This window comes from Porites lutea, chromosome 5 (assembly GCF_958299795.1).
Source record: "Porites lutea chromosome 5, jaPorLute2.1, whole genome shotgun sequence".
In the NCBI taxonomy this organism is placed as follows: domain Eukaryota; kingdom Metazoa; phylum Cnidaria; class Anthozoa; order Scleractinia; family Poritidae; genus Porites; species Porites lutea.
In genome coordinates, this window is record NC_133205.1 from 22753471 (window position 1) to 22767321 (window position 13851).

General features: G+C 39.5%; 2 protein-coding genes across 2 annotated transcripts in view; both read right to left on the minus strand.

Moving 5' to 3' along the window:
* Positions 1 to 474: 474 nt before the first annotated feature.
* Positions 475 to 8288, minus strand: LOC140938103 (uncharacterized). Its single transcript, XM_073387634.1, has 2 exons — positions 8159 to 8288; positions 475 to 4345 (listed from the first exon to the last, which is right to left on the minus strand). Exons 1-2 carry the CDS (start codon positions 8286 to 8288, stop codon positions 1056 to 1058), a joined length of 3420 nt encoding a protein of 1139 aa, XP_073243735.1. The 3' UTR covers positions 475 to 1055.
* Positions 8289 to 8653: 365 nt separating this feature from the next.
* LOC140938104 (uncharacterized) overlaps positions 8654 to 13851 on the minus strand; it is a 6056-nt gene continuing 858 nt past the window's right edge. The window contains exon 2 of the mRNA XM_073387635.1: positions 8654 to 11940. Coding sequence (XP_073243736.1) covers positions 8654 to 11940 — 3287 coding nt within the window. The remainder of the gene's footprint in view (positions 11941 to 13851) is intronic.

The following is a 13851-nucleotide window of genomic DNA, read 5'->3' on the forward strand; positions in this document are numbered from 1 at the left end:
ATTATCCCAATTAATCATTAGTATTTATTGTAACTTTATCTTCAAGCTTTTGCAATACTGTAACTTCATCATTTGTTGTTGTACATCTACTTGCTGTCACTGCACGACTACGACGTAAAACTTCCTAATTTTACGCTCAGTGACTTACAAAACAAAAAAGAAGTATCTTCTTTGTCTTCTGGAGTTATGTACAGTCCGTTAGAATTCACTTCGAAAAAAACTTGCAAATATATGACAAACTGTTCAAAGTTATTCGAATTTAAATCGTAATGCTCTTTTTGCGTCACTTTTATTCTGCTAGTTGCTACTTTCGCACATTGTGGCCCACGCAAACAGCTTCAAGTTTTTTTTTTTCATTTAACAATAAACTGGCCAAAAAGACCCAATTCACAAAGAACCCGTGGTTGTAGAACTCCTTGTAGTTTTTATCCCAGAAACATTAATTGACCCAATAAAAGAGTAAAAAAATCCGTATATCATTTTGGTGTTTTTATGTTGTTTACCACGACGGCAGCATCTGCTGGCTGCATTATACACACAATTTTTAACCTCTACGTTACAGCAAAATATTAAAGCTTGGCACCTATTCCACCAAAATGCCTTACACTGTTGGCGCCTTCTTTAAATCCATCTTTCCGTTCAAAATTTTAATTTCTTGAATTTTCATTTTTGGAAGCGAGACGAATGAACATAGCGCCTAAAAAAAAATCGGGACACAGCTGTTCAAAGCCATCACAAAGAGTGAACTCGACAAAGAGTGAATACAGCGTTTCAACTGCATTTCCTTTCTTTAAAATCTCAAGCTATCCAATACGTTGTTTCTATAGGTTTCAGTTTGCAGGAAAGGGCTAGGAGTGGATGGCACCCTATAAAGTGTCACTAGTAAAAACATAGAACGTCCTTTAACTGTTCCTTGTAATCACTAGAAACACAGCATAACAGCGTAAAGTATTAACATGTTTTTGTGACAGTCATAGCGTAGCTTGCAGTTCAAACCATTCTCTGCAGACCCATGTTTACTGCGGAGCGATTAAGTATAGTTGAATTATGCACAGTTAAGGGTCGTTATTTATAGACAGGTATCTGCAGCGCGAACTAAATCGCAATAAATGGCTCCTCTCCTCATTGCAACTGTTTGCTTCTTCTTCAAATCTGTCATCTTGTTCACCATTTTCATTGGTATTACCAGGGACCGTAATTTTACCAGCGAGACGATATAAGATGCCAGCTAACAAACCGATCAGGACACAGGTGTTCACGACCATCACAAACCAAACAAAAAAGTTAGTGTCGTTGACATCCAAAGTTGAAAATCGTAATACCATGAATGACATCGATAAGACGAACAACACAAGAGGCTCAAAGACATTCTCACTGAAAATGCCTTTGAGCTTTAGTCTTTCGTGTTGACAGTCGGTTTCTCCTTCTCTCCTACCCGGTTGCGTGTCGTATGGCCTTACAATAAGATGAATAATCGACGAAACCATAAGTACAAGCCACACTACAAAGGTTTGCAGTGTAGATGACGATGGAATCATGGACAGAGCGATGGCCAGAATCAGGCGACGTAAGAGCATGACAACTTCGAAGAACGCCTGGTACTTAGGTTTGTAGGGTAAGTAGATCGGTCCAAGCCATACATCAAGTTTCTTTCGATCTTCAGAACTCATAGAGCTTCTCTTGGGGAAAAAGAGCAACATCAAGGAGATGACCATCAAGGGAAATCCAATTACGTAGACCACAATGGAGACAATTCCTAGTGTTGTTAACTTGAGGTATGTGTCAGATGTGCACTCTATCCAAGGAGAAGATGGCATGTAGAGCACATTTAGGTCCTTGTGACATGGACGTAGAATGGAGAGCGTTTGTTTTACAATGGGAAAGTAGCTGAAGCTTAGGCAGAAGAAGGCGGTTTGGCGGCATTTGAAGTGAACCTGTTCCATACGCCTTGTGTTTGGGCGAAACCTCTGCATAGTCAGCATGATGATAAAGTACGCACCCACGGTAGACAGGCACACCACCAGTAGAAGAAGAAGAAACACAAACTTACCAACAGGGGTAAAAAGAGAAGGCAAATCACAAGAAAGAGCGGGAAAATATAAGTTCCAGTAGCTGCTCAAGTAGCTTTGAGCTGCAATCACTTTCTTAGGCCAAACATTGACGCTTGATACCATGAAGTCCATCGTCTGGATGTAAAACACCGCGATGCTGATAAGAGAACGAGCAGTCTTCCCTCTACTAGTCATACACAGCACGAAAACAACCAGGTTTAATTTGAAAAACCATGCTGGTAGGAATTCTAAAAGCGTCATAATTAACATCAAAAGGAAATCAACAGCAGCCACAGCAAACCATTTCGCTGGACGCACATTATAATAAAAATACGACCAGATTAAAACAAGGAAGGATGCGGCAAACATAGGGATAAACAAATAATAGTAAAATGAATCGCCGTTTCTACATTGAAAGCATAGTCCGCTTAGTTTATAGAACCCATATTTACACCGAGAGCAAAATCTGTCCGTGTTTCCTAGATGACAGATACAAGAAATGTCGCATGTTGTGGTCAGAGATGACATTGCAAGTCTCTGGAAGGGCGCACGAGTATCTTTTGGCGATGTGACTAGTCTACAGCTACATGAACCTGTTGGATTGCAGGCAGATTTAACAGGACATTTGACAAGATGGGTAGCGTTAGCAGGAACAGGGGATGGCCAGTAACCGCTGCTTATGTTCATGATGCTGGGACGAAGATCTTCTACCGAACCGGGTGCAAGTCTGTGACATGTCCCATCCTTCATGCACTGTTTGCACAAACCTTTTTCTCCGTAGAAACCTTCATCGCAGACGCAGTATTTGTACTCATAAAAGGTCGGATCTACGCGAATGAGACCATTGTTGAAGGTGAGTCTTCCTTCTGGGCAGGTGAAATTGTTTGCTTTGTGTGGTTTAATCATTCTTGAAAAATCAGGTTGAAAGGTATTAGACGTTGCCCCATTTCCTTCTCGCATAAAAGGGTTTCCAGAAATATCCAAATTTTGGAGGGATACCAAGTTTTGAATTCCAGCAGGAAAACCTCCAGTCAGGTTATTTGATGAAATATCAAAAGTGGTTAGAAAGGAAAAGTCTCCGATGAAAGTTGGTATAGGTCCAAAAAAGTTATTACCACGTAAGTCACAAACAGACAATCTCTCCATGTAAAGCACATTGTCTGGTATTGGACTACTGATACCACAGAAGCTCACATTCAAAGTCGCAGGGCTGTCAGTCCCTTGATCCATAGATTGGCGGAAAAGGCCAATGAAGCTTGTAAAATTTATTGACAGATTCCTATTGTCCGCTAAAGAGATGGATAAACTTTCATTTACTGTGGCATCACCTGGCCAGGCCCTTCCTTGGTTAAATGAAGAAAAACGATTCTGTGACACGTCAAGCATATATAACTGTGGCAGGGAAAGCAAATCGCCTGGTATATCCCCTGTAAGTCGGTTGTTGGCGACATTTAATACCCGGAGGTTGGTGTTATTTTTGAACGTTTTCGGAAGCGTACCTGAAATTTTGTTCCCGGACAGAACAAGGTACCAAAACCTTCTTGGCAACACACGAGGCATACGTCCGGTTAGTTGAATCCCAGATACGAACAACTGTCTCAACGAAGAAAGCGAAAATAAGTCACTCAGCCTCCCATACATCGTACCAGGGTTGTTCCTTAGATCGAGATACCAAAGCTTGTTTAATCGAGAAATACTTCTTGGTATTTCTCCACTTATGTTATTTCCGCCAAGACCCAATAATCGTAGCTCCGTCATATTTCCTATGTCGTGGGGTAAACGACCTGAGATACCGTTGCCATTCATGGGGCAAGCCATGAAATTCTGCAGTTTTCTAAGTTTGCTGAAGTCCTCTGGGATATATCCACCAACAGAAGAGGCAGTCAACCCGACGGAAAGCAGGCTAGTCATATTTCCAAAGAGAAAGTGGTCAAGACGTCCATGTAGATTTGGATTTCCCACAACGCATAGAGAAAACAAGTTTCTGATCTTCCAAATGGTGGAAGGAAGGGAGCCGTCCAAGTTGTTGTAAGCCAACACAATTGTTTTTACGTATGAAGTGTTTCCGTGGCAGCTAATACCATACCAGGAACAGTGAGATTTTTCATTTGCAAGGCTGGCCCATCCCCGTCTGTCGAACCATTTTTGGCCGTTTGTGGATTCATATATGTCTAGTAAAACCTGTCTTTCTTGCTCTGGTGCAAAAGAAGTGTCCAACGTGAAAGGTAGAAACGTCTCATTCTCGACGCGGTTTAGACATTCTTTGCCATTATTAAGCAGAAACACTTTGAGGCCTGGAACAAAAATGGATGTTCATTAATTAAAACAGTGTTTAAGATTTGACAACAATTTTTTTAGACGTAGTTTTCACTTAATCATCGCTTTGAGTTCAACATTCATTAGTGCAAGGAGACTTTCAGAATCTTTGTTTTAAAAAACGGATTTAAAATGATTATTTTAGTCAAAAAGGATATTTAGACCTTTTTCCATGAGGCTTCGAAGTCAAAGTCAAACCTCTGTAGAGGCCCTCTGTTTAGGAGTCTACCTCTATTAATATCTGAATTTTAAATTCAGTGTGACAAATGAATATGTATTCATCTCTTTGACGATTTCACCATTTTCGCATAGACCATAATGCACCTTGTTTACCCCTCTTAACAATGATTAAGCAAAATGTTGGGTAGTAAACAAGAATGCACTGTGGTCTATTCAAAAATAGTGAATAGTTTGAAATGTTATGTGGGAAAACGAATTTGAGTGAAGTCTAGTTAATCAGGCTTTCATAGCCAGACAATTGACTTGTTTTGTTTTCTGGCGTTCCAATTTATCGAAAAAGTCCTTGAGTAACGCATCAAGAACAACCCGGAGTTATTGTTAGCGCAGCACTATTTACTTGAATGTACTTTTACCAAATAAAGCCTTTACTCAAATTAGCTAGCAGATCCTAACGCTATCCACATTGTTTTATTATTTTTTTTATATTTTTTTATATAACATTAAGACAAAATACAGTTAAATCACAAAGAAAATTGGCTTGCATAATATCTGGAGCCAATTCAAAACATTACATGACTGAAAGAGCGAAGCCAGTTTTGGTTTGAGTTTTCGGGAGATCCGATAAATTCGCTCCTTGTAATTAAGAGAATCGAAGACAGTCTTACTTAGATTCTGGATTCCACGCCGTGGTTTTCCGGATTCCAGGCACTTGATTCCAGCCCTTTTAAGTGGAACCGGTTTCTGAGTTTTTGAGTTATATCTCGGATTCGAAAGCTCAGGATTCCGGATTCTACAACCAAAAATTTCACGTATTCCGGAATTCGTATGCCCTTACATGGGGCGAATAAATCGACGGTTCGAGAACCTTAGATTCTACTGTAGCTCTTTCTTCGCACTCAGGTGAAGTCAAATACAGTTTGGGGGAACCTAGCTCTCAAAATATCATCGATGAAATAAACAACGTCCACCGTACACCCTGTTCTCTCCGAAACAGAAAACTCGACGAACGGGTGCCGTAGGCATGAAAAGCTACAGTTTATCAATTCATAGTTAGGATGATTAATTATGAAATAATTGTCCTCTGTCAGTCAACTCTCACGGATGAATCGGGAGGCTCCCGATTTTGAACCGTTTCTCCCGGTCTCCAGATTAGTATAGGTAATAGCATGATTTGTAGTGATATTTGGCATAAATACCACGAGTGATATTTCAAAATTGTTGAACGTAATTTCACGAGCCCGTAGGCGAGTGAAATTTGAGACAATTTTGAAATATCACAAAAGGTTTGTAATTTTCACATGTAGGTATTTCAAATTAAGCTGAAATACCAAGTGCTCTGAGCCAATCAAATTGCAGAAATTTTCCTTGTTGTAGTATAAGAGTCTGAAATCTCCCGCATAATTGCCAAAGTTTGCAATTTCTGGTAGATTCGACTTTCTGTCAATGAAATTTCAAATATTTTGCGCTGTTCGACGTATTTAACTTTTAACATCGAAGATTTCCTTACAAACTCCGGTATGCCATCGTAATGTAAGCAATAATGTGATTGGTGGGAAGTAAACCAATCAGGTACAAACGTTGCAATTTTAAAAACATCTTTTCGCAGTTTTTTGCACAAATGAAATCATGGGTGCCTACCATTTGACAGAAAAATCCGTTTGCGGTGTCGAAAGCATAATGGTAAGCGATTTACCAGTTTACCGTTGAAATTCCACATCCGTTTCGGTTTGAATCCAAAAAAGGGCGAAGTTTTATCGTGAGTCTGAAACCGAGAAAGAACCGAGAAATTGGTTAATGGTAAGCGATATTCCGTTTGGTTCGTATCAACCGGAGTGAAAGGACTACCTCAAAACGTACTCCTCAATTTTCGGTTGGAATTTCCGAAAAGTGAACTTACCATTTACCTTCCATCCGGAATTTCCGAAATTTTCTGTCAAATGGTAAGCACCCCATGTTTCGTGCATTATTACGTCATCTATTATCCCCTCCCTGTCATTTTTCAATATTTGAACTTGTGGAAGGTTGACGGTCCTGTGCTGTAGTGTGCATATTGAAGTTACATTCTGAACAGGAAATACGTATTTTCTTTGCTTTTCTGAGAAGCAGGATATTATGGGTATGTGTTCTTGACTCAATTCTTAAATTGTAATTGCGTTTAATTATTAATTTGAGCTTAATCTTAACTTGGCAATTTCATGGCGGTGTTTTTCGTGTTGAAAAAGATTTAAATAATTGGATAATCTAGCATCGGTTTTAAACAAGCAATTGTAACATTTCAAGTTGATGTTTCTTAAAAGAATTTCACATAGATTGTTGATGTATGATCATATTTTTGGAAACTCAATCAACCCTGACCCTGCCTGAAGATTCAGGTCTTGTGGTCTTACCAAACCTTTAAGAACAGTTACCATACAGCTTCAAGATTTCATTAAAAGAAAGCATGAAGGACATTTCTCCAGTGTTCGCTAAATGACTCGAAAACGGCAAGCATTAGCCGGAACTAAAAATGGAAAACTTTAACAGCATGAAGTTTGTTCGATCGAACAACAACTAATTAAACTTGGAAAGCATTTCATCGCGTAATGGAGGTCATTGGAGATTTACAAACGTCCATTTGGAATGAGTGCAAGTTGCTAATTGGCCAAATTCTAGCACTAAAAATCTAAAACCTAATTATTAATAGGGAATTACAGCTTGTCACCGCTTTATCGAGAAAGTATGATGAAATAAGGGTCAATTTATTCAATATGCCATAAGGAAGTTGTGCTTGAGATAATACGCCATACAAACCCTTCTAATTTTTTTTTGGGTCGACCCCAAAAAAATTTAGAAGGGTTTGTATGGAGTTTTGTAAGCATAACTGGGCTACGATCTCTGAGACAATTTGCCCACAAATGCTCATTTTTGGCAAGTAGGCCTCTTAGACATTGTTCTTTCAGAATATCCTGACAAATCCCATAATTTCAGAAAATTTCATTTTCATGACGTCACACTTTAGTACTCTATTAATAGCTAATTAATTATTAGTATTAATAGTATTATTATCTTAAAGCTTTTGCAATCTATAACTTCATATAGTCATGCAAATAATGCTTAATACGTTGTTGTTGTTGTTGTCCACCTTGCTGTCACAGCACAACTACGACGTGAAACTTCCTAATTTTACGCTTAATGACTTACAAAACAAAAAAGAGGTCCCCTTCTTTCTCTTCTGGAGTTATGTACAGTCAGTTAGAGTTCACTTCGAAAAGAATTTGCCAATATATGACAAACTGTTCAAAGTTATCGAATTTAAATCGTAATGCTTTTTTTGCGTCACTCTTATTCTGCCAGTTGGTAGTTTCGCACATTGTGGCCAGCGCGAACAGCTTCAAGTTTGTTTTTCATTTAACAATAAACTGGCCAAAAAGACCTAATTCACAAAGAACCCGTGGTTGTAGAACTCCTTGTAGTTTTTATCCCAGAAACATTAATTGACACAATAAAGGGTCGGTAATAAGTGAAATTTGTATATCATTTTGGTGTTTTTAGGTTGTTTACTACCATGGCAGCATCTACTGGCTACATTAGACATAAAATTTGTAACCTCTACGTTACAGCAAAATATCTACGGCTGACACCAAATTCCACCAAATGCCTTTTTTCCTCATCGACACTGTTGGCGCCTTCTTTAAATCTATCTTCCCGTTCAAAATTTTCATTTGTTGAATTTTCATTTTTGGAAGCGAGACGAATGAACATATCGCCTAAAAAACTAATCAGGACGCAGCTGTTCAAAGCCATCACAAAGACTGAACTGTACAAGGAGTGAATACAGTGTTTCAACTGCATTTCCTGTCTTTAAAAATCTCTAGCTATCCAATGCGTTGTTTCTATAGGTTTCAGTTTGCAGGAAAAGACAAGGAGTGGATGGCACCCTATAAAGTGTCACTACTAATAACATCAAACGTCCTTTAACTGTTTCTTGTAATTACTAGAAACACAGCATAATAGCGTAAAATATCAACATGTTTTTGTGACACTCATAGCGTAGTTTGCAGTTCAAACCATTCTCTGCAGACCCATTTTTACTACGCAGCGATTAAGTATAGTTGAATTATGCAAAGTTAAGGGTCGTTATTTATAGACTCGTATCTGCAGCGTGTACCAAATGGCAATAAATGGCTCCTCTCCTCATTGCCACTGTTTGCGTCTTCTTCAAATGTATCATCCGGTTCATCACTTTCATTGGCATTACCAGGTACCCTAATTTTACCAGCGAGACGACATAGGATGCCAGCTAACAAACCGATCAAGACACAGGTGTTGACGACCATCACAAACCAAACAAAAAAGTTAGTGTCGTTGACATCCAAAGTTGAAAATCGTAATACCATGAATGACATCGATAAGACGAACAACACAAGAGGCTCAAAGACATTCTCACTGAAAATGCCTTTGAGCTTTAGTCTTTCGTGTTGACAGTCGGTTTCTCCTTCTCTCCTACCCGGTTGCGTGTCGTATGGCCTTAAAATAAGATGAATAATCGCTGAAACCATAAGTACAAGCCACACTACAAAGGTTTGCAAAGTAGATGACGATGGAATCATGGACAGAGCGATGGCCAGAATCAGGCGACGTAAGAGCATGACAACTTCGAAGAACGCCTGGTACTTAGGTTTGTAGGGTAAGTAGATCGGTCCAAGCCATACATCAAGTTTCTTTCGATCTTCAGAACTCATAGAGCTTCTCTTGGGGAAAAAGAGCAACATCAAGGAGATGACCATCAAGGGAAATCCGATTACATAGACCACAATGGAGACAATTCCTAGTGTTGTTAGTTTGAGGTATGTGTCAGATGTGCACTCTATCCAAGGAGAAGATGGCATGAAGAGCACTTTCAGGTCCTTGTGACATGGACGTAGAATGGAAAGCGTTTGTTTTACAATGGGAAAGTAGCGAAAGCTGAGACAGAAGAAGGCGGTTTGGCGGCATTTGAAGTGAACCTGTTCCATGCCCCTTGTGTTTGGGCGAAACCTCTGCATAGTCAGCATGATGATAAAGTACGCACCCACGGTAGACGGGCACACCACCGGTAGAAGAAGAAGAAACGCAAACTTACCAACAGGGGTAAAAAGTGAAGGCAAGTCACAAGAAAGAGAGGGAAAATATAGGTTCCAGTAGCTGCTCAAGTAGCTTTGAGCTGCAATGACTTTCTTAGGCCAAACATTGACGCTTGATACCATGAAGTCCATCGTCTGGATGTAAAACACCGCGATGCTGATAAGAGAACGAGCAGTCTTCCCTCTACTAGTCATACACAGCACGTACACAACCAGGTTTAATTTGAAAAACCACGCTGGTAGGAATTCCAAGAGCATCATGACTAACATCAAAAGGAAATGAACAGCACTCACAGCAAACCATTTCGCTGGACGCACATTATAATAAAAATACGACCAGATTAAAACAAGGAAGGATGCTGCAAACATAGGAATAAACAAATAATAGTAAAATGAATCGCCGTTTCTACATTGAAAGCATAGTCCACTTAGTTTATAGAACCCATATTTACACCGAGAACAAAATCTGTCCGTGTTTCCTAGATGACAGATACAGGAAATGTCGCATGTTGTGGTCAGAGATGACACTGCAGGTCTCTTGAAGGGCGCAAGAGTATCTTTTGGCGATGTGACCAGTCTACAGCTACGTAAACCTGATGGATTGCAGGCAGATTTAACAGGACATTTGACAAGATGGGTGGCGTTAGCAGGATCAGGGGATGGCCAGTAACCGCTGCTTATGTTCATGATGCTGGGACGAAGATCTTCTACCGAACTAGGTGCCCATCTCTGGCATGTTCCATCCTTCATGCATTGTTTGCACAATCCTTTGTCTCCGTAAAAACCTATATCGCAGATGCAGTATTTGTACTCGTAAAATGTCGGGTCTAACCGAATGACACCGTTGTTGAACGTGAGTCTGCCTTCAGGGCAAGTAAAATTATCTGCTTCAGGTGGTCTTGCCATTTTTGAGAAGTCAGGTTGATAGGCATTAGATGTTGCATCATTTTCGTCTCTCATGAAAGGGTTTCCAGAAATATCGAAATATTGAAGGGATATGAGGTTCTGGATTCCTGCCGGAAGAGTACCCGTCAAGTTATTTGAGGAGAGATCAAAATATGTTAAAAAAGAAAAGTCCTCGTAAAAATCTGGGACAGATCCATAAAGTTTATTGCCTTTTAAGTCGCAAGTAGACATCTTCTCTAAGTAAAGAATATTTGCAAGTACGGGACTTTTGATGTCGCAGAAGCTTAAATTCACAATAGATGGGCTCCTACCAGTAAAATCCACTCTTCTTCCACTGAACAGTTCCAAAAAACTTTTGAAGTTGATCGATAAATTCCTATTTCCTGCCAGGGAGACGTACCACCTTATTGGTGCTGTAACGTTTTCTGGCCACGGTTGTCCTTTGTTAATTAAGGAAAACTGGTTTTGTGACAAATCTATCATGTTAGTGGTATTTTGCAAAAGTAATTCACCCGGAATATCCCCTGTCAATCGATTGTTTGCAACATTTAATATTTCCAGACTGTTTTGTTTTGGAAATATTTGTGTAAATTCTCCAGATATGTTGTTCCCAGGCAAAACGAGGTAACGGAATTGTTGAGGCATCATATGAGGCATTTTTCCAGTTAAATGAACTCCAGATATAAACAAATCGGTTAATGAGGGAATCGAAAGGATGTCGCTTAGGTTTCCATGCATCATTCCAGGTGTGATTCTTAAGTCGAGATACCAAAGGTTTCTTAATTTAGAAATACTTCTCGGTATTTGGCCAGTTAGTTTATTTCCGCCAAGACAAAGTACTCGTAGCTCCGTCATATTTCCTATGTCTTCTGGTAAATGTCCTGTCAAGCCATTGCCTTTCATAATGCAAGCCAAAAAGTTCTGCAAATTACTCATTTTTACGATTTCTTGAGGAATATCGCCGGAAATAGAAGAAGCACTGAAATGAACTGTTATTAATTTTGTCATATTTCCAAACAAAAAGTCGCCGATGTGTCCTCGCAGGCGTGGGTTTCCAGGTACGCACAGAGAGAATAAGTTTCGAATTTTCCAAATATTGTTTGGGAGGGAGCCTTCCAGATTGTTATAGGCCAACACAATTGCTTTAACGTAAGATGTGTCATTGTGACAAGTAATACCATACCATGTACAATGAGATGTGTTATTGTGTGAACTATTCCATCCGCTTGTTTGGTACCACTGCTTCCCATTTGTAGAGGAGTATATATCTAGCAAGACATCCTCTTCTTGCGCTGGTGTAAAAGAAGTGTCTAGCGTGTAAAGGGGAAACATACGAACTCGTCGAAGACAATCTTGGCCCTCTATGCCCAAAAATAATTGATAATCTGCAATGGAAGGTTGTAATTATCAGTTCACGCTGACAACGTTATCATAGTGACTGTATCATTGTGTTCTCTGCTCTGTTCCTAGATTGTGGAAACATTTATTGAAAAGATAAAGCCAGAATATTGACTACAAGGTTAAAAGTGCCAGAGAAGTCCACTGCAAAAGTGTGTTCATTTGCTGGCATTGTGTAGATCTAACTCTATCCTTTTCGCAAGAACTTACTGATAATGACTTTTCTCACTTTGTGATATGGCTATTACTCGATCCTCGCATATACGGCAAGGTGGAAGGTTGTTGCAATACCAGATTCGCTGAATAAATCGATGGTTCGAGAACCTTAATAGATTCTACTGTAGCTCTAACTTCGCACTCAGGTGAAGTCAAATACAGTTTGGAAGAACCCAGCTCTCAAAATATCATCGATGAAATAAACAAGTCCATCGTACACCCTGTTCTCTCTGAAACAGAAAGCCTGACGAACGGGTGCCGGAGGCATGAAAAGCACCAGTTTATCAATTCATAGCTAACATGATTAATTATGAAATAATTGTCTTCTGTAGGAGTAGTGTGCATATTGAAGTTACATCCTGAACAGGAAATACGTAATATTTTCTTTGCTTTTCGCCCAGAAGGCGAAATCCCGAGGAGGTACACTAGTAACTCGCGCGTATATTAAGGAAATTACTTACAGTGAAAGGTTTGAACCCAGGAGTCATTTCAAAAGTAGGTTGAGTTTGATCGTCCGGGTGAACGTAGTCCTGAATAGGACTCTTGTTGTTGACAGTGACTGACGTTTCGACAACCTGTGCGGTAGTCATCTTCAGAGCTTTGACTCTGAAAAAAACTCGATTTGCTTGAACAGGGGCCGCGAGGAATCGGTAGGTAATGATGACGTTTCTATTGTCTGCGCCCGCAAGTACGAAATGGTTAGGATGACGTAAAGACAGAACATCCCCGAGGGACCGCTCAGGTAGATTTGTGCAGTCATACTTCGACGCTCTTTTGCGTCACGTGTCATCAGTGACATTCTGTGGAGCAGTTGTTTCAGTGAAAGTTATGGACCAACATTTTAACGACACTCGTTAAGCGCAGAAGAAGTTATTAGGTGCGTATAACTGTGTATATATAAACACTTGGAGAGTTTGCCAGACACGAGTTCACAAATCTTTCATTGGAAATCTTGCCAGACACTCTTTCTCTCTCTTTGACCGGAATAAGACTAAGCCCCAAACAAGCAAGACGAGTGAACAACGGCTAGCTTCTCACTAGCAGAACGATGGACGATTACAGAAATTCGCCGACAATCAAATTCTGTGCTGACTTATTCCTTGCTTACAGATGTCCTTCTGCTATAAAGTTTAAAATAAGACTAGAATGCGCGAGTGTGAATTGATCAAACGTCCTTTTAATTTCTAAGGCTTCCTTTCCGACAAATAAAATGAACTGACTGTAAAAGGTGAAAGAGAAATAGCGAAAAATTCAACTTCTAATTAAATCTTTTCTTATGGTTTAGAATAAACTGTTCTCGAAAATGAGAATGTTTTGATCAAAGGTGTGTAAATCGAGCTGAAACTGTGCATGGAACCTTGCGTTTCCTGTATTTCTCACCTATTGTATGGAATATGTGTGAAAATCTTCCTTATGAATCGGTATATTTCAAAGAGCTACACAACGAGCAAGAGTGCTATTGACCAACAATATACAGAGCGGGGGCAGCTGTAGTGTCAACTATTACTAGTGGGTATGTGTCCTTGACTCAATTCTTAAATTCTAATTGCTTTTAATTATTAATTTGAGCTTAATCTTAACTTGGCAAATTTCATGGTGGTGTTTGTCGTTTTCAAAAAGGTTTAAATAATCGGATATACTAACATCGGTTTTAAACAAGCAGTTTTCTTTTTTTTTTTTTT